This window comes from Perca fluviatilis, chromosome 15 (assembly GCF_010015445.1).
Source record: "Perca fluviatilis chromosome 15, GENO_Pfluv_1.0, whole genome shotgun sequence".
NCBI lineage: Eukaryota > Metazoa > Chordata > Actinopteri > Perciformes > Percidae > Perca > Perca fluviatilis.
Window position 1 is genome coordinate 14,544,456 of NC_053126.1, and position 19,853 is coordinate 14,564,308.

Below are 19,853 nucleotides of genomic sequence, written 5' to 3' on the forward strand. Positions count from 1 at the left end.
ATGTTATTATTATTTTTATATAATTATTTTTTGTTTTTTTGTTATGGGAAAAATATGTATATTTTACGTATGACTATTATTTAGAGGTATTATTGGTAGGGGTATTATTGAGGGTAGTAAATATGAATACTACGAACATTACACTCATGTTAATAGTAAGCCTATCTGCATTAATAACATCATATTTGGAAATGTTCTTACGGTTTTAAGTCTGTTTTGTTGAATGCCATGTCTGTGCTGTTGCATTTTGGCAAATTCCAAAGACATCTTTTATCTTTATATAAGCCTACCTTTGCACCTTGTAAAATAAATAGCCCTGCCCTGTTCCTTTCCCCGTAGCCCTTATGCGTTAGTCAGTCACCTGAGGGCTCACTGCTCATGCCTAGAGTTACAAAATGGTTCTTTCTTCTTTGAGGTTTTTGCCTACGGCAGTTGGCATCCGCACTGTTGCGTTACTGACTCCTTTGGATTTTACTCTCCCTCCGTTTCCATTCATCTTAAACTCGTCTTTCCAGCTCAGCCCCGATAAAAACTAATTAACACTTTCCTTCCTTGACCATTCTCTAATATAGGGCCTACTTTTAACATTACTCTGCTCTCCCTATATCCTGTAATTGTGTCACCATTTATTGCCTTTCCTGTGTACATTTTCTGCATGACAGAAGGACATGCTCAACATTTATAGCCTTCTGGCATCAGAATACAAGAGCACAAAACCCATTGGATGTTTTTAATGAAAAGTGTAGCCTACTGTGTAGGTTTATTGCCCATTTTTCGGCCTGCTTGCTCTTTCAGTTTTCTTCTCCGACTTATATACATGCAACTCTTTTTTTGATTAAGTGTAAAGTGTTTTCCTTTTATTGCGTTATCCCAAACACTGTTGCCATTGCTGATTACCTTTCTCCAAAATTCCCCCTGATTTTGATAATTTAATATTGACTTAAACACTTCCCTATTTTCCTGCCTCGCTTGCCAACCTGGCTGCTCGCTCTTTTCGGAGGATACCTGAATCTGATAGGACCCACCGGCGTTATTTCTCTCCCCACCTGTATAACCATTCTCGAGTTTAAAGCATTAAGGCCATTTCAATGTTTCTTTTAGGCTATGTGCACTTAATATTTCCGGTTATAAACACCACGAATATCAAGACAGTACTTCTTCCTTAACTCTATGACGGCAGTTTTACGAGGATCACGAGAACGCATCAGAGCAGGGGCGGTCTTTGAAAAGTTTTCAGGAAGCTGTTTGACAAAACGAAACTGTCCTAACTTTGACGGCAAGACTTTTCCAGCTCGTCTTTAAATTGTTTAACAGGCATTATTTTGGGTGAAAATGCAGAGCAGTGCTTACGGGGCGTCGTTGGCTGGCGGTGCTTTTGATTTAGTAAATTTTGTAACACAGCCTCAAACCATTTTGCGCTGCCTGAGCTGGGTGAGTGACTCCACGGGAACATTAGCTAGCATCAAAGTTAGCCAGCTGTCACATCACCGATGTTAACAGATGTGAGCTGCTAGGGTCGACACAAATCAATCGATAATGCGGCTTGTTCGCGTTATGCGCTGCTAACACCGGACATGAACTGGGTGTTGGGTTGCAAGCTTAAATAAACGTTACATGAAGTGAAAATTAGATTTGTTTTTCTGTAGCACTTGTTGATATTAGCTAACGTTAGCTAGCGTGTCCAGTGCTGTGTCACCGCACTATGCATTATGTTTTCCAACTGAAAGATGGACGATTTGTTTGGCATTTGTGTTGTTTATTCTGCTATGAAAAGTGGACCAGGGGGAATTAATACTCCCACAAGATGTTGCTCTTTTTTATTGTAATGTTTAACTAACTTACAGTGTGAGGGGGGGGAACTTTTCCAGCGTCATCTGTTGCGCTCTACTTGCCCGCACAGTTGTTTTCCAGTGCGTACATAACGTTACGTCAACTAGATTAAGTTCTGGTTCAAGCTAAATTATGTAATGATAATCATACACTTTAAACCTCTTTAAAACACATTTACAAAGTGCAGTACAATAAGACAAATCAAAACAACAGAAAACAATATAAATTGTACTAAATATCTATTTAAAAAATGTGTAATTTGAAAAGAAGATGCAGTTTGCTGCCCTTATATCTTCAGGCATGTCATTTCATATTCAATTCAATTTTATTTATAGAGTCAAATCATAACAGAAGTTATCTCAGGACACTTTACATATAGAGTAGGTCTAGACCACACTATAATTGACAGAAATCCAACCATTCCCCTAAGAGCAAGCGTTTGGTTCAAGTTTTTTTATACCCAATGCCCTGACGGAAAGGCTTTGTCACCTTTTTATAATCTAGATTTGAGAACAAGAAGAAGGAAAGCAGTTAAGGAGCTCAGGGAGTGAGAGTGAACATAAGGTACCAAAAGGTCAAAAATATCATCAGTAAGATTTAAATCTTAATACTATTCATGTGAATAGAAACAGGTAGACAGTACAAAGATCAGTGAAATATGAATGTAGAGTTGCAGCTAACGATTATTTTCGTTATTGGTGACATCTTCAAATGTCTTGTTTTGTCCGACTTAAACCCAAATATGTTCATTTTAAAGTGATTTAAAATGCAGAGAAGCAGCACATTTTCATATGTAGGAAGCTGCAACCAGAGAATACATGCTTAGCTAAACTAAAAATGAATCTTGTATCTAAATTGTTGCTGATCTTGTGTGGAAAGTGGATCAGGAACAAGGATCACTTACACAAGATGTCACTCTCCTCTTATGCCATATTTAAAGATGTTTTGATAGGATTTTTTTTATGGTGAAAGCTTTCTTGTCATGTGATGAGAACACGGCCCCTGCAGCTGCTTAACCTAAAACATGTTTCGCTCCTTCCCCCTGGCATTAACCCTGTGTGTCTCCTCTTTGCAGTTATTCTCCGTTGTGGTCTTTGCAACCATCACAGCAGAAGGCTACGTGAACCCAACACAGGAGCCAGATACAAAATGCATATTCAACAAAAACGACAGCGCCTGTAGCTACGGGGTCGGAATTGGAGTCCTGGCCTTCTTGGCTTGTGTTGTCTTCCTCATGCTGGATGCCTACTTCCCGCAGATCAGCAATGCCAAAGAGAGAAAATGTATTGTTATAGGAGATTTGGTCTTCTCAGGTGAGAGTCAGGTTTCACTGTAGACTGCTCATACTAGAAAACAGGAACTGTGCCCAAGAACGGGAAGTGCAGCCTTGTTGAAGTCAATGCTGCCGTTATACTGTATTTCATCTTAAACCAGAAAATTTATTTCCCTTTTTTTTTTTTATATATCATTTTCATTCGGGTGTAGCGGCTTGGACGTTCCTGTGGTTCATCTGCTTCTGCGTCCTGGCCAACCAGTGGTCCAAAACCAGTGACCCGGAGGCTGCTGTCGCTCCTGATGCCGCCCGGGCCATCGTGGCCTTCTCCTTCTTCTCGATCATCACCTGGGTGAGCCTTTCATCCATTCTGTGTGTGGCCAGCATTTGGCTAACAAAATCATATGATAACGCATAAACTCAGTTAGTTGAAAAATGTGCCAGAGATTTGTGTAAAAGCTCTACTTACTAACTCTAAACTTCTCTCAACAGGGTCTCTTGTCCTTCTTTGCACTTGGAAGGTATCGCCAAGGCGTCAGTGAATTTGACCAGGAGTACAGAGACCCAGCCAACGACCACAGTACTCCATACCCGCCCGCTCCCTACGCCAGCAGCAGCGGCCCCACGGGCTACCAGCAGTCGCCTTTCTCCCACAACCAGGAGCAGCCGGGAGAATACCAGCCTCCAGCTTATTGAAGGACTCCGATTCAAACCTATGGATCCAACAAGGGTTTCGCTTTTTAAATAAATATGTGTGCCGATGGTTTCATTTAAACGGTTCTCTGCACTCGCATTTACTTCCTGCAGAAGCGGTCAGCGTATTTTTGGGTGCACTGATGTGTTTATAGTTAATTACATTGTTGTAAGTTGTGTGGTGGATGTTTGCTGCGTTGTTCAAAGTGCCACACCGATCAGGTGAACTCTAAACATGTATTTTGTTTTGTAAGGAGATGAATGACCGTGCCATTGTTGTCTTTGTACCAAAGCAACTAAAGTTATTTCTGTACCCCTTTTGTTTATCTTATGAGTGCAAACGGTTGATGTCAAAGTAATCAACTAATCAACAGAACAGGTCAGGATTTTTTTTTATGTAATAGGTTACTGTTTAGTACATACATATTTTTTGATTACTTTCAGATCCATATACTGCAGTTCAACAATTTTTTGATACAGCACATTGTTTTTTGACCTCAAAACAATCCCATATTATTTAATCAATAGGTGCAATGTAACTACTGTAATGCCCTGTTTTTGTTTCTAACTAATCAACCACTGAAAAATGGCTTGTATGCACTGAAAAGCACAATTCATTTCTTTGGGGCAGTAAATTGCCAATATCTGATCTTAGAATGTTAATTTTAATGTTTTAAATCCAATTCTGCCACAAATTCTTTGTAGTATTAGTATTTAAGGGTATTGAGTTTTATTTTAAGGTAGCCAAACCATCGATTTCTGTCAGCTACCTCCCATAGGAGTTGAATGTGCCTTTCTTGAGTTCACTTATTGTAGTTGTTAAAAATATCCAATTCAGCAAATGTTTCAGCCAATTTGGTTTCAGGAATTCAGTAATGTGGTAAATTGATGTATTTATTATCTTACTTAATCCTTTCAGTCCAGGTACATGACAATCATACAATTTTTTTTTTTCTACATTACTTTTTCCTCTTGCTTTTCTTACACTGTAGTTGTACCTGTGCATGTGTTGCAGTTACACTGTTGTGCTCAATGGCTTTACAACAATTCCCCATTAAAGTGCCTTTATACAGTATTCTGTATCACACAGGGGTTGCCAAATAAAAACTGTTCTTGTTTTGAACCTATTAGTCAGCACATAGTTTATATCCTCTTCTAAAGAAAGACCCGGAGCTTGTGCAGAGCTGTGCTCCCTTGGCAAATATTTGAGTATTGTGTTGGTGCAGTAACTTGTGAACTTTGGAGACAGACCTGTAACAATGTAAAGACATTAAGATACATGCATACTTTACAGAAGAGCATCTGAAACAAAGATGTGATTATGTGTATTTCCACATATCTAGACTATAACCAACATTGCATACATGTATTGCTTCTGAGTTAGAGAGTTCATACAGTCAGTTCTTGAATGAAAATGTTCAAGATTTTGCGAGGTTTGGAAAACCACTTTTCACATTTGATGCATTAACAAATGAATCAATTTCACCATTGGCAAATTCAGTTTTGGGTAAAATACACAAAGCTCTGTAGAATGTATGTAAGACATAGGCCTACATTTTACAGATTCTTCCCATACAAAGATATCTAAAAAAAACAAAACAACTAAAGGATAACAATCAGAAGAGACAGAGGGGACACAAATCCACATAACTGACAGTAAATTGCCGCATCAAAAATTACCTAAAATGAGTATCCTCTCCACATTTGGATAAATAATGTCCTCACAAATTAAAAGGATTTCCAAATATGAAAAAAGGCACTTTCCTTCCATGATAACAAAGTTAATTTATTTATAAGTAAATTAATTAATTAGTATCCTGCATGTTCCGCTACCAAGAAAAAGATCAGGTGTGGATTATTAACCTCAATATATAATATTGATTTGGTGGAAGCATTCATAATTTCCAAAAGCTACTTAATTTTTCACACTGCCAAAAAAATATTCTAGGTTTCTTGTCACACCAAGAGAATTTGTGCGGAAATATTTGTAAGTTATTTATTCATTGTGGGAACAAAATAATTTACTATGTTCATCTTTACTGTTCAGCATGCCTACTTCAGATGCACACAGCCACTTCAAAATAAAGACAACTCGGTTAATGAAGTTACATTTTAACCTAAAAATGTTTCATATTTAAATCTACGCATGGACCTTTTTCACATAGTCATAGTAGGAAAAGCACAGCTGAAATTGATAACCTTAACGATGGCTCAATTCCATCCAGTGTCCCAGTAAAAATATTTCAGTGAGTCAGCATGAACAATACCAGGGCCCCTCCTAAGTGGAATGCAGCCATCATTAATGGTTTTGAATACACCTGTGCTTTTCCTACTGTGACATGTCTGCTGTGAAAAACGTCTCGTAGTTCTCAAATTTCTGACAGCACTTGAAGGCCCCGTTTGACAAACCCTCTTTCGCATCCATGCATCCACTGCGCGCAAGCAATGAGTGCACGCTGTCGTCGTCATCAGTACATACAGGAAGTAATGAGCTGCTGTCTGGAGAACGGGGGACGGAGGAAAAGGAGCCGAAGAAGGAAGCGATACAATAATGTACAGCTACAACCACACGGCCTGTGAGCTGAACATCTAACATCTGCGGTGAGTAGGAAACTAAACGAGAAGGTTTCAGTTCGCTCATGTACGCAGCCATTTGTGATTTGCATCTTTGTTAACCTCTGCGCTGCTGGCAGGACAAGTCAGCTAACACATAACGATACATACAGTATACACACATGCAGATAGGATGTTTGTCTGTCAGTCTGTGTGTTTGTGAAGGAGTAGAGGTAGACCTAAAATCTCCACAAAATAACCCTACTAACAGATTATACCATATTAAACTACTTTGCTCAGATCGTTAGTGAATTAAAGGCCTGCAGATCAAGGTGGGAATATTTGGCCCCAGTGGTCTCCAAACTAAATGAGAAATACTCGAATATCAATAATGTGGATCTATTTGGCTTCTTCTTATTGGATAATGCCACAAAATCAAGTCCTTTGTCTAATGTGTGTGGCGGTGTCTTGATATGCAGAAGTTTGGGCCTTACAGCAAAAGTGAACTATTCATGGGCCTCACACACACACTCTCTCTCTCTCTGTCCTTGATCTGTTCCCTTTGAAACTCTCCTCCCCAGATGTCATCCTTTATGGCGCACAGAGCAGAGATCCTCCCATTTTCACCCTTTTTAGAAAACACCTAAAGACACATCTTTTTAGACAAGGATTTAATTAGCCATATGGTTTTGTATTTTATGTGTTGTTGTTGTTTTTATTTGTTTTACTGTAAAGCATTTTGTGGGTCACAAAGTGTCTCTTGTCTGTGAAAGATGCTATATAAATAACGTTTACTACTTAAAATCAGGAAACCACCAGTGTTATATTTTATAGGGGCTTGTGTCAGGAGTCCTGACTCAGGACAGGACTCTGTTCAGAATTACACAACTGCCTATGCAATCAGGGAGGCACTGTAAACTTTCATGTTGTATATTATGCCACGCCATTGTCCAAAATTACTATGAGAACCACTATGTGGTAAGTATGGCTGGGTGATATGAAGAAACTCAGATATCACAATATTATTGACCAAATACCTCAATGTCGATATTACAACGATATTGTAGGGTTGACAATTGGTGCTTTCAAAAAATATTTTCACAATTACATTTTAGATAAATAATCATCAATAATAGGAATATAATGATTAAGTGGCAAATCTTAGCTAGAACAGTCTAGAAAGTTCAGAAATGATATACCGATAGAGACGATTTGTAGTCTAATATCACAATATCGATACATTGCCAAGCCCTGCTCAGAAGTTGCATATTTAGTAAATCATACTTCATTAGCGCTGAAACACTTAGTCAAATAATCGATACGTTGGGCAACAGGTGTGATAAAGATTTTCTACTTGACTGACTATGAATATTCTTGGGTTTTGGACTGGCAGCTGGACAAAACCAATATTTTGATGGCGTCACCTTGGACCTTGGGCATTTTTTACTATTGACCAAAATGATTTCTAGAATAAATGACTGGTTGGTGTATGCATAACATCTTTTATCAGAGTATAAATAATTTTAGATTGTAATATTGTTATAAATATAGTTATATACCAAAACCTTTTGGAAACTAAGTTGATAAACATGTATAGATAAAATAACTAGATGTGGAGTGTCTCTTCTAGCTAATCCAATGAATTAAATACTTTATCATTCATGAACTTGTAAAAAATGTATGCAATAATGCTGTAAATCAGATATTGCTGCATCTTGCTCATTGATTTGCAGTATTACCCACAATGGTCATTCAAACAGAGATATTCAATAGACGGCTACCTCATACTAACTGTATAGCAGAAATGGCACATTTCTAATGTCTTATGCTATGTGTATTGTCATATCTCCCAACCTTAAATTGTTTATTTTGTTAGTCTGAATTTAAACTATTTGAAACCGTTGGGGACCACCTTGAGAAGCTGAAGTTGCTTGTTGATTAATAATTCACATCTGAAACACCGAACATATTTTTGGACATAAGGAGTTAAATCAGTTCCTAACAAATGTTCCTACAATAAAAGTGCGTTTGAGTTTGTGTAGCCTCCCTGTTGACTGTGTAAACGCTCTGCTGTTGTTATCAGGCTGATCGCTGTCCTCAGTCCAGTCCCAGTACTCAGAGTGCTGATTGCATCACAGAAACACCTCCATTATGCACACTACACATTGTTGTAGTGACAGCAGGTTTGCTTTTAACTTCTATTTAGCCAGCAGGATTTTGGATTTCCAGATTTTTTATGCAGGTGAAGTTATTGTGCAGGCCAGGAATGTTTCCCTAACCTTTACCTGGCCCTTGGTTGCTATAGTCAATGATAACTTAGTGAATTGTGTCGGCCTCTTGCACGGTTTGCCCCTTTGGACTGGAACATAATCCTCCAACTCTAGTTAAAGTTCACAAGCATTGTATCAATCCTTAGCCATGGTTCCACAATCTGTGAGCAGAAAGAGCTCAGGACTGATTGTGGAGGTCTGCTTTAAGGATAGAGATGACCCACGGTGAGCGTTCTGGCAAGAGGAGACGAAGGGGTAAGCTTTCAATTTAGTTTCAGTGATTGTGATTTTTGTCAAAATCAGAATCAAAACGGTCTTTTAAATTCATAAATATCTGCCACTTGTTGGTGTATTTCAGCGAGGGTAGTTTTCTTGCCTCAGAGTGCGGCCCCTGATGGTGCTGCCATAATGGACTGCTGTTTGGCTCGGGGCCCTCTTATGAAAGAGTCTTTCAGCTCCTGCGCTCCTTTCGAAGAAATGCAGCCACGTTTAGGCCAGAGTATGAAGCTCCTGAGGCCGAGTTTAGAGGTCCCTGGAATTTGGTCGGAATTTGGTTAGGAGCAGATTGTACACATTTCTACTCTACAGAGCCTGGCGGTTACCCCTCAAGTGTAGACCGAGAAGGCCACGTTAGTTTGTGTGCTTTGGCAAATATCTGTTGGAAATACAGTAGGATTTTTGAGACATTTTTATTATAGATTAAATATGTTGATCTTTTGATTTACAGTTTGGCCTATAAAATGGTAAAAGTCCAAGGGGATGGGTTTAAATGTCCTTTTTTTCATTTTAATCAATGCCCTAAAACTCAAATAATTCAGTTGTCAAAGATATAAAACTTGCTTGATATGAATGAGTCATTGCCATGAATGAGTGGTTGATTATCAAAATGGCTGGTGAATAATTTTCTGTTGATTTTATCATTAATATGTAACAAATGAGGACCGTGCTTGTGACGGTGGTTTGTGCTAGACCAGCTGGCTGTTCCTACTTTCCCTGTTCACAACGGCCCTCCCTTCCTTGTCACTGCATGGGCTCCTCCTCCTCCCAGCCTCTACGTTGACAATCACCATGGTGGCCACTTAATATTCACCCAACCTATAACAGAGCTACTTCCTGCTTCTTGACACGTACCGTTTAACCCAGCATACACTCACTTGTGTGAGCTCCTATGAGAAATTTAAAATACAGGCTTAAATGAAAGATCTGCCTGCATACTCAAGATTTGGTTGGCGAACAGAGTCTGCTTATGGAGAGTATGTGAGTTTAATCGCCTAAATGTCTTATTGTAGGCTGGGTCACAGTATGTTTGAAAGAAACTTTGTCTTCAGATCATTTACATTGTTCAAAGATTTTTTTTATTGAATTGAATTTTTATTAACTATACTTTATTTTGAACATTTAAAAAAAGAAAAGAGTCTATATATACAAACGAGTGTAGTGCAGGATTAAGGAACAAGCCCTTCGCTTTAGTTTTGGTATTTTCTCACCAGGCAAAGCAGGTTTAGCAACTATTCCCAGCCAACTGGAACTCTATAGCTCTAAATTCCAGGTGTATCTGTACAGCTCCATTTAGGGATTGACTCTAATAAAAAAAAGTATCCTATATAATCTGAATGGTGACCTGTATTTGAGTGGAAAATAACCATAATAAAGCAAGACTATGTAACTTTTTAAAGAACAAAAAACACATTCCTTCTTTTACAAATAAAAAGTTGAATTCATAAGCAATAAAACACACCACAGCTCGATTGAATACACTCAGGGCTTCTGCTGCTACAGCTTTACTTAGTCTGATAGTACCAGTAGATTTGGTTGCTAAACATTAGCCAATGTTAACAACCTGTAGATAGAAATTGCTCTACGTACAATGGCTATTACTTGGTTGGTTTGCTGACTTTATGACTCTATTGTTACACTATGTTTTAGAATGTACAATTATCCCGTCACTTGGGACTACAGTGGCTACAGTTTACAAAAGTTCTTACTTTAAAGTAATCGATTGTAACAAACAACAAACCGATAGGACCTGAGCCACAGGACCTCCTCTCTCCACCAATGGGAACCTGGAAAGAGGACAAAATACACAAACACTCAAGAGACAAAACGTAGCAGTGTAAATGTAGCATAAGCACACCATTCACACAGATACGGAGACACGGAGGAAGGAAACAAACACGCACAAAGGGAGAGAGAGACAACATGGACAACATGCACACAGGGCAAAGTGAGAATATTTGTTTATGGTTTACAGGGGGAAAAAAGATTTTGATATAGAAAAATACTCAAAAATGATTTTCTTACACATATATAGCATGTAACAAGAGATACATTGATAATTAATTTTCATTGTGCCTTTTACAACTGATCTTGCCTTTGGAAGAGGCTTTTGAAGGAACCATACGTGAGAGAAAAGAAAATTCCCACACACTGTCCTATTTACTTGAAATAAACTTTATTTTTTTTATAACTTCAATTAAAGTTTATTGCAAATAAATAGGACAGTGTGCGAGAATTATCTTTTCTCTCACCTATGGTCATTTCCTCGTCCTGTCCATAAGATATTGAAGGTGTGCATGAGCACATCGATCACAGTCAAGGAACCATACATGACCTTTTTAACAAAAATGTTAATGGTTTTGCTGTTGATTTAATAACAGGAGAACCAACTTGACATATTTCTAGAGCTATGGCGGCACCTTTTAAATAAAAGCTATTATAGACTAGTAGAAACTGTAATCCATTTAACTTACCGTCTTTCTCTATTTGTCTTTAGGTCTCTCCAGGCCTCCGTCCTCCATGCCTGCTCCTGCAGGCTTCACTCGACTGGAGCAGAATGAGCCTATGAACACTCTGCGTATCTCTGTCGGAGGCCTCCCTATGTTGGCTTCCATGGCCAGCACCACTGACCCTCGTTTCCGCCTTAAATGGAGGCCCATTGTGGCCGTGGCGTTCTCCCTGGCTGTGCTGCTGCTGCTCTTCATCCACTTAAGTATGGGTTTGCGCTCCCGCTCCTACGACTCCCACAGCTGGGGACCCAGTCACAGTGACACCCAGTGGTCCGATTCCCATTACAACGACACCTACCCTCTCAGTCGACCTGAGCAAACGCCACAGGGCACCCGCTACCGCATTGGGGTCATTGCCGATCTGGACACAAGCTCTCGTAGTGACAAAAAGCTGACGTGGTTCAGCTACATGCGGCGAGGGCACCTGTTGGTGTCCCAAAGTGGCGACAAGGTATCAGTTGAATGGGATGCGGACAGGGTGGTGCTGGAAAGCCACCTTTCGGAGAAGGGCAGGGGTATGGAGCTCTCGGAGCTGGTGGTGTTCAATGGGAAGCTCTACAGCGTCGATGACAGGACGGGCATCGTCTACCAAATTGACGGTGACAAGATTGTGCCCTGGGTCATCTTACCTGATGGCGACGGCAGCGTTGCCAAAGGTCTGCATTACCCTCCTCTCATACATGTGCTGTAATACAATATTTAACTTGAGTATTTCCATTTTGTGATACTTTATACTTCTACTCCACTACATTTCACAGGGAAATATTGTACTTTTTACCCTGCCGACAGTTTTGTTGTCATTACTTAAAATTCCTCATGGGGGTGGCAGAAACTACGCACTATAGCTTTAAACATTGAGGTATTAACAATCTTATAATGTAACTAGAGATGCACCGATTACAACTTTCTAGGCCGATTCCGATTTTCTTTGAGTTAGGCCAGCCAATACCAATTTTAGCCGATTCCGATTTCATTTTTTCTAACCACTTTACAGCACACGCAAATATTTATTTTCTATATTTTCTTTAATAGAACATTTTGCACAGAACATAGACAATTTTTTGAACAGCTAATGGATCACTATAAAATGGAACTATATAAATTACTCCTGGTGTGGGAAATTCACACACATCTAAAGTGCAATGTTAGAACCATTTCCATCTTTTCACATCCAATATCCAACAAACAAAATGTGATTTTGGTTTTTGGTGTCGTCCCTCCACGCCCTACTTTTTCCTTGCAGGTGTTGCATATTGCAAACTTGTCATCTTCTGCAGACATGCTGAAGAATTTCCAAACAGCTGACATGTTGCAGGTTAATTCACGAGGTTCCCTACATGTGCGAGAATAGCACGGACACGCGCTTCACACCTGTCGCGTCCGCGTGTGCGTCCTTGAGAACTGTAACTCGTATAACTTATGTTGTCAGTTAATTGTAGCATTGACCGGCATGAAATCAGCCGGTCGCTGGTCATGGCCGAGCATGTGAAAACCGGCCAATTCCGGTCACCGGCCGGTCTATCGGTGCATCTCTAAATGTAACTAATAATAATAATAATAATAATAATAATAATAATTCAATGACAGCATCCATTTTTCTGCATTATCGGTGCTTGACTAATGCTTTAAGTATCTGCTGATAATACCTTTTGTACTTACATTCAGGACTGTTGCTTGTAATTAAGTATTTTTATGTGCTTACTTGGTACCCATGTACTTTCTCCCGATAGGGTTCAAAGCCGAGTGGCTGGCAGTCAAGGACAAGCACCTGTATGTCGGCGGTCTGGGGAAAGAGTGGACCACCACGCAAGGCGAGTTTGTCAACAACAACCCAGAGTGGGTCAAAGTCGTGGGCTTCAGAGGGGATGTACAACATGAGAACTGGGTTCCCAAGTACAAATCTCTCAAGTCTGCCGCAGGGATAGAGCCTCCAGGTGAGCACGTAAATCTGGTCTCGCTTACCATCGCTTCTATTTCCTTCCCTTTTTTGTTTACAGTATTCCCCTGAATTCTCCGCAGGGTATCTCATCCACGAGTCCGCAGCGTGGAGCGACATCCTGCAGCGCTGGTTTTTCCTCCCTCGCCGCGCCAGCAAGGAGCGCTACGAGGAGACTGCAAGGCACGAACCTCGCCCTTAGCTGCTCGCCAGATTTCAAGGACATCATTGTAAGTCGAGTGGGTCCGCTTAACCGCACTCACGGATTCTCCTCCTTCAAGTTTGTCCCCAATACAGATGACCAGATCATCCTGGCTCTCAAGTCAGAGGAAGACGCCGGAAAGATCGCCACGTACATCATGGCCTTCACGCTTGACGGACGCATCCTTTTACCCGAAACCAAGATCGGGGATGTAAAATATGAGGGCTTGGAGTTCATATAGACTGAAAGACTCGTTCTTGAGGCCACTGCACTGTTTTATTTTGTTTACGATCCAGTCACTGTTGAAGTTACTGTACTCGCTGCTTCCTCATTGAGACACAACTCCAATCCTCAAAGGATCGCCTTCATTGCAAATAGAAGCTGAGACTGTAAAATATGGTGGTCTCGTTTCGGGGTTTTGAGAAAGTGCCAGCCAACACAAACAATGCCAGTACGTCTGGTAGGGGGATCATCTCCTTCCTAGGACAAATGTGGCCCTTAAGAGTACTGTAGCCTTTCTTATTATGAATGTACAAATGATTGATTTATCCGACTGTGATTTCTTTTCTTAAAACACACAGGTTCATGCACATACTGTACACTCTCAAAAGGTCAAAGGTTTTTTTTTTCCCTTTGCTCCATGTTAAACATTATTCTGTACACATCAAACATGTTTTCAGCGGAATAACAAAAGGTCTGTTTTTATCCTACATAAAACAATATTTGAAGGATATTTTGGTGAAAAATTAATGATGTAATGTTTTGGGTGGGATTACTTCTTTTAGTAAAAATCTTGATTCCTATTTACCGGGTGTTGTCCTTTAATACACAGCCTGTTTGCGAAACCAGTTCAACAAAAGCTAGACTTTTGTCCTCAAACAAGTTGTGACTAGACCGAAAACTGTTGTGCAAGCACATGATTTTCTGCTTTTATCTGAAACAAAACTAGAGGGAAAGCAGCGGGAATTGAGAAGTGAACCCTATTTTTACTTTACAAGGGGTGGGATTCGTGTCACAGACTTCAAAAGAGAGTCACATTTTGGGACGACAGCACTTCATAACCTGAGGGGAGAAGGTAATGTGGTTTTATTATATGTAAGGATTTAGCATGTTTATTAGTCTTAAGTTTTACCTGTTCATTTTTTTTTTCTTCACAGATTTAGTACAGCCAGTTAAAATAAATTTCATATCCATCTTAATGAAAACATAAAGTACAGGTTTTATAATCGACCTTTTGAAGAAATAAATGTTTTGATTTATATGCAAAAAGACCAAATCAACACTACAGTTCCACTCTTGGTGCTTTTGATTAAGATCTAAACCATTCAAAGCGTAATCTTACATTGTGAAGTAAAGCATATTTCTTACATTGCCTCTTCTTCTTTCTCATCGTCTGTCTGTGTCAGAGTCCTACACTGGCGGTTGGAAATGCTTGCACAACAAAACCTATTCACTCTGTGGCTTCTGCTACTTCTCCATGTCTCTGGGAGAGAAATGAAGTTTAACTTGTTCAGACGTGAGTCCGAAGCCTATCTTGTTCGGGTGAAAACTAAAATGCTTACACTTTTGCCTTGAAATGAATTGTATGGAAAGGAAAGGAGTCTGTACTGTACTAGTTTTCAATGTATAACTGTAAACTATGCAATGCCTATATTTTGTGCCTTCCGATTCAGATGACTTTGTCTATTAGATTTGCATAAAATGGAAATTTGTCTTTGGCATATAAGACGCCATATGTTAGTATGCTTACTGTGACTAGATGTTAGGATCCCTTGATAATTCAGCACAAGCGCTGTTGTTGGAGATGTCCTCTTGGTTGGGGTTTGATTGGGGGATGACGACCTGGTGCCTCCAATACAAAACCTCATCAGTTGTGCACCCCGGCCTCATTGGGTGTTTTGGCCTTTTATCACAATACACCCTCACCCGAGGTTGGCCCACCGCAGGCTGAACAGACCTGGGTGTGTGTCGCACTGGAGGCTCTATGAGGTCACATGGCAGCCCATACAGTCTGCTTCCACTTCAGCCACAGCCAGTGACTGCTTCTTTCGGCAGCAGTTGCAAGGTTTTTGATGAACTTCCGCTGAGTCTGTCCTCTGATTCCAACCTCCTTTAGTAGCCTTTTGGTGGAACTCGCTGCAAAGCCCCACACCCAACAATTATGCATCTTAAAATGTTAGAGTGACCAAGTGGCAGTAATAAAAGTGATGAGTGGATTGTTCTTCCACTGGCATGTAAGTCCATTAAAACATCACAGCAATGCATGATACTCAGCAGTATTTAGCAATAAATAAATGTACACTAAAATGTGATAAGTGATGGTGTATGTTGCAGAATGTCCTAAAAACAACCTTAATTCTTGGGAGCGGGATTTAGGGGAAAGATATTCTGACCATGCTCACTCAACCAAATGTTTGTATAATCTCTCTGCTGCCATGGTTAGTATCCTATGCCTGTGTTTGCATACAGAAGGCGAAAGAAACCCTTTGCCGCAGGAAGGTGATGTGAGGCTGTTTGGCGGCAGTGTTTCCGAGGGCCGTGTGGAAATCTACCATGAGGGTTATTGGGGAACGGTGTGTGACGATGGCTGGGACATGGCCGAGGCCCAAGTGGTGTGTCGTCAGCTCCACTTCCCCGGAGCCAAATCTGTTGTCATTGGGAAGGACTACGGAAAAGGTGCCCTCTACTTCCATTCACTCCCCACCAGAGGGCAGTGAAATTATTGTAAATAGTTAGGAGCTGTGCTTCAATACTAACGCCACAAATTCAGCCATCAAAAAGGTCACTGTATTATGTGTTACTGCCAGAACAATTAACAAATGGATTCCCTTTTTTACATCATAGCATCTGGACCTATTTGGCTGGATGATTTAACATGTAAAGGCACAGAGAACCATCTGTTTACATGTACTTTCAAAAGCTGGGGAACAACTGACTGCAGCCACAAAGAGGACGTCGGAGTTATTTGTGCAACAACCGGTATGTATCTAAACTCGCTTCATACTCTCCATGCTCTATCAAATGTTAATGAATCAAATTTGTGGTTTCAGGCACCAATCTGACCATCAGTGATTCTACACACTCACTGGACCACAGCATCAGTCTGTCTGATGAGCTCGGACAAATCTTTGACAGCGGGAATGGCTGTGACTTCCTGATCTCGGTCCAGAGTGCGACTGGAAACAGAGAGGAGGACGGGACCCCGGAGATGGTTGGGACAACGATTTGCACACACAAAATTATCCTCTCACAATTCCCACTCTTCAATGCTTCAGAGGGGATGACCAGCATCACGGTCCCCATCAGCCAGTTTTGCCAACCACATTTCACCTCCTTCATCAGGTATACTAAACTATAATGACTTGTAACAATTTAAGATACATAATTAATATTTATACCATCCATTTGTTTTGTGAGATTGAAATGGAAAGCAAAATCACTGGAATAAAATCTAATAAATATTCTACAATCTTAATAGGTACATTTACACCCGCAAAGTGGATGTGACCTTCTCCTCTGCCCAGTGCCTCCACTGGATGGCGTATACGTTTGGGGTGAAGCAGCTGATGGAGGACACAGGCCGGCTGTTCTCTAAAATCCTTCCAGAAGACCCCTTGTTTCACACCCAGGTGTCCCTTTACGAATATGCAGAGGAGACTGGGGACTTGGTCCTCCAGGAGAACTGTATTCAGTATCTGGCCTGGAACTACCAAAATCTGACCCGGTCCCCCGCTTGGACCCACCTCTCCGTTAACCTCCTTGGATCCCTTCTAACCCGCTCAGACCTGGTGGTGCCAGATGAATATTTTCTGCTTCAGACTGTGGAGAGCTGGATCACAGAGAAGGGCAACTCGACCAGTTTGGAAACCCAGCTTGACCTGTTGAATCGCATACGTTTCCCTATGATCCCCGCGGAAACTCTGTATGACCTGGAGGACAACTCGTCTCTCTACAGCACTCATAAGAACATGTATCGTGAAAAGATCTTGGAAGCATTCCAGTTTAATGTTCTGCTTTTTAGCAATCTGACTTCCAACCCAAAGTTCAACAGAGAAGATGATCGTTTCTACCCCAGGGTTTACACCGCTAAGCCATGGAGCACTGTTATAATTCCAGACCAAGCAAACTCTCATTTTCAATACGGGGTGAATCATAGGTATCAGCATTATGGCTATCAAACCTCAACCAAGTCCCTCAGAACACCTGTCCACAACAGCCTGATCTTTAAGCGCAACATGGTTGGGTGGGCGGCAGATGTCTTCAAGAACCAATATGAATGTTCAAACCAAGGACTGAGGTGCGACTCGTTGCCTATGGCAAGGCTGATTACCTACGACCGCCTCACCGATCAGAGCAATATCATCTTTCGTAACCGGCTCCTGCTGATGTGCCAAGGCAAGTACATCTGTCATGTCCAGGACTTCAAGGACAACGTGGCTTATGTGAATCGGAGCCAGGTTCTTACCTATCCCTGTCCTGCTGACCAGTACACCTACCGCTTCGTAGTGAGACCAGAGTATGTCTGATCCAATAGCAAGGCCTGGCTCAATATTTCTCACATCTGATCAATTTGTCTGCTTATTATTCAGTAGATTACAATGATTCTACAATATTACCCATGTGATTTGTTTTTATCATAATTTTTTGTTGATTAGCTACAAATGTATCACCTTGCGGGCAAGTATCATTTCCTGCTTTCATTTATATGGCAAATAAATGAAGTGAAAAAAATAAATAAAAGTGATTTCTAGATCATTTTCTGTGTGTCAGTGATTTGGTTTTTACAAATATAAAATCCAAACCTGGAGTTTATCGCAGTGTGAGACACACTAAATGACAAGTGGGGCTAAGTTAAATTAATCATCAGACTGATTTATAACTTCACTACTACTGGACATAAGCAGAACTTTTCAGTTTTGGCAGTGCCAAAAGAGTATGAAATACACAAAGAAATTTGCTACTATGAGTAGTGAAATCAAGGTCTGTCAGGGAGCAATATTATGCATTTGTGCAAGAGAAAAAAGGAAATAAAGTGCATCAGTTAGGAACTTTAAGTAACTGCTAAATGTCATTGGCACAGTAGATTAAAGGAACAGTTCATCAATTTGGAAACTATTCTTATATTTCTGAGGTGCGTTAGCTGATTGTCTGTTAAATATAAGACTACAGTCAACAGCTTGTTTAGGAAAGGGGAAAACAGCTTCCCTGGCTGTTACAAATGGTGTCAAAATCTGGCCTAATTTATGGTGACCGACAGGGGCAAACACACTGCAACTTAATGAAACGCGCAAAAAGACAAAACACAAGCAAATTAAGAAAACATCTTCATTAATTTGGCAACACGTGCAGCATTTAGCAAACGCGCTACAAATACACACAACACAACCAAATACACAAACGCGCTGCGAATAAAGAAACGATGCAATGCGCATGTTGTCAAATTAATGAAGATGTTTTCATAATTTTCTTGTGTTTTGTCTATTTGTGTATGTTTCATTAATTTGCAGTGCGTTTGCCACTGTCGGCCTCCGTACTAACCACACCTCAAAAGATCACTAATTAACATGCTATATTCTGTTTGTTTAAAGGTGCCCTGCCACACGTATTTCATTATTTTGTGGTCTGAAGTTCTACCATGGACTCTGTAACATTTTCGTGGAAACAAATGCCTTGGTTACCTTGTTTCAAGCCATTCTAGCGTGGTATAGAAAGCCTGCAGGAAGGAGCGGCCTCTAGCTCACCCAGTAAGAGCGTTCACCCCATTTTGGTTGAGTCCTGCAGCGGCGCGGGTTCAAATTTGACCTGCTGCCCTTTGCTGTGTGTCATCCCCCATCTCTCTCCCCCTTTCATGTCTATCCACTGTCACTTCAGACTAAACGAAAAAGCCCTAAAAAAAAAAATCTTTAGAAAGTCTGCAGGAAGACTCCGCTCAATTTGTGCCAGTTCTCATTAATATTCAACGAGCTAAGCTGCTTGACTCTGAGCCATTGAGAGCCTGGCTAACAGAATCCTTTACCCAGCGCAACTGGACGAGCTCATGAACAGTAATGAGCTCAGGCAATATGATGTCAGACTGACCAGCTTTTGTAATTGGCCTGATTCTTCTGCTTATTTCTTTTCAGTGGCTAGAGCTGACAGAGGAGGTAGCAGTTCATTTTCACATTCACAACATAACATAAACACATATGGACCTAACATATTTCAAAAAATGCAAGTAAAAACAGTTTTGTGTGGCAGGGCACCTTTAATCTGTACAAAAACTCTCCACTGGTTGTCTGTCAACTGGTCCCAGCCAAGAAATAATCCTGCA

At 40.5% G+C, this 19,853-nt stretch overlaps 3 protein-coding genes across 3 annotated transcripts; all 3 read left to right on the forward strand.

Moving 5' to 3' along the window:
- Positions 1-1,198: 1,198 nt before the first annotated feature.
- syngr2a (synaptogyrin 2a) lies at positions 1,199-4,919 on the forward strand. Its single transcript, XM_039825544.1, has 4 exons — positions 1,199-1,431; positions 2,906-3,143; positions 3,316-3,455; positions 3,596-4,919. Exons 1-4 carry the CDS (start codon positions 1,333-1,335, stop codon positions 3,797-3,799), a joined length of 681 nt encoding a protein of 226 aa, XP_039681478.1. The 5' UTR covers positions 1,199-1,332; the 3' UTR covers positions 3,800-4,919.
- Positions 4,920-8,713: 3,794 nt separating this feature from the next.
- Positions 8,714-14,346, forward strand: cant1a (calcium activated nucleotidase 1a). The gene is given in 5 exon segments (XM_039825137.1): positions 8,714-8,874; positions 11,393-12,061; positions 13,136-13,339; positions 13,425-13,518; positions 13,520-14,346. Coding segments are annotated over 5 exon segments (1,272 nt in total). The 5' UTR covers positions 8,714-8,834; the 3' UTR covers positions 13,785-14,346.
- A 27-nt stretch (positions 14,347-14,373) lies between these two features.
- On the forward strand, positions 14,374-18,298 carry LOC120574730 (galectin-3-binding protein A-like). Its single transcript, XM_039825136.1, has 6 exons — positions 14,374-14,618; positions 14,950-15,059; positions 16,013-16,219; positions 16,388-16,522; positions 16,594-16,885; positions 17,022-18,298. The coding sequence occupies exons 2-6, from the start codon at positions 14,972-14,974 to the stop codon at positions 18,067-18,069; spliced, it is 1,770 nt and encodes a 589-aa protein (XP_039681070.1). The 5' UTR covers positions 14,374-14,618; positions 14,950-14,971; the 3' UTR covers positions 18,070-18,298.
- Positions 18,299-19,853: the final 1,555 nt, after the last annotated feature.

Bases quoted from the DNA above. Each gene is read 5' to 3' on its own strand.
- LOC120574730 (XM_039825136.1), top strand. From the start codon at position 14,972: ATGCTTGCACAACAAAACCTATTCACTCTGTGGCTTCTGCTACTTCTC. The intron at 16,220-16,387 runs GTGCCCTCTACT...TTTACATCATAG, and splicing joins TGGGAAGGACTACGGAAAAG to CATCTGGACCTATTTGGCTG. The intron at 16,886-17,021 runs GTATACTAAACT...CAATCTTAATAG, and splicing joins CATTTCACCTCCTTCATCAG to GTACATTTACACCCGCAAAG.
- syngr2a (XM_039825544.1), top strand. From the start codon at position 1,333: ATGCAGAGCAGTGCTTACGGGGCGTCGTTGGCTGGCGGTGCTTTTGAT. The intron at 1,432-2,905 runs GTGAGTGACTCC...TCCTCTTTGCAG, and splicing joins TTTTGCGCTGCCTGAGCTGG to TTATTCTCCGTTGTGGTCTT. The intron at 3,456-3,595 runs GTGAGCCTTTCA...TTCTCTCAACAG, and splicing joins TCTTCTCGATCATCACCTGG to GGTCTCTTGTCCTTCTTTGC.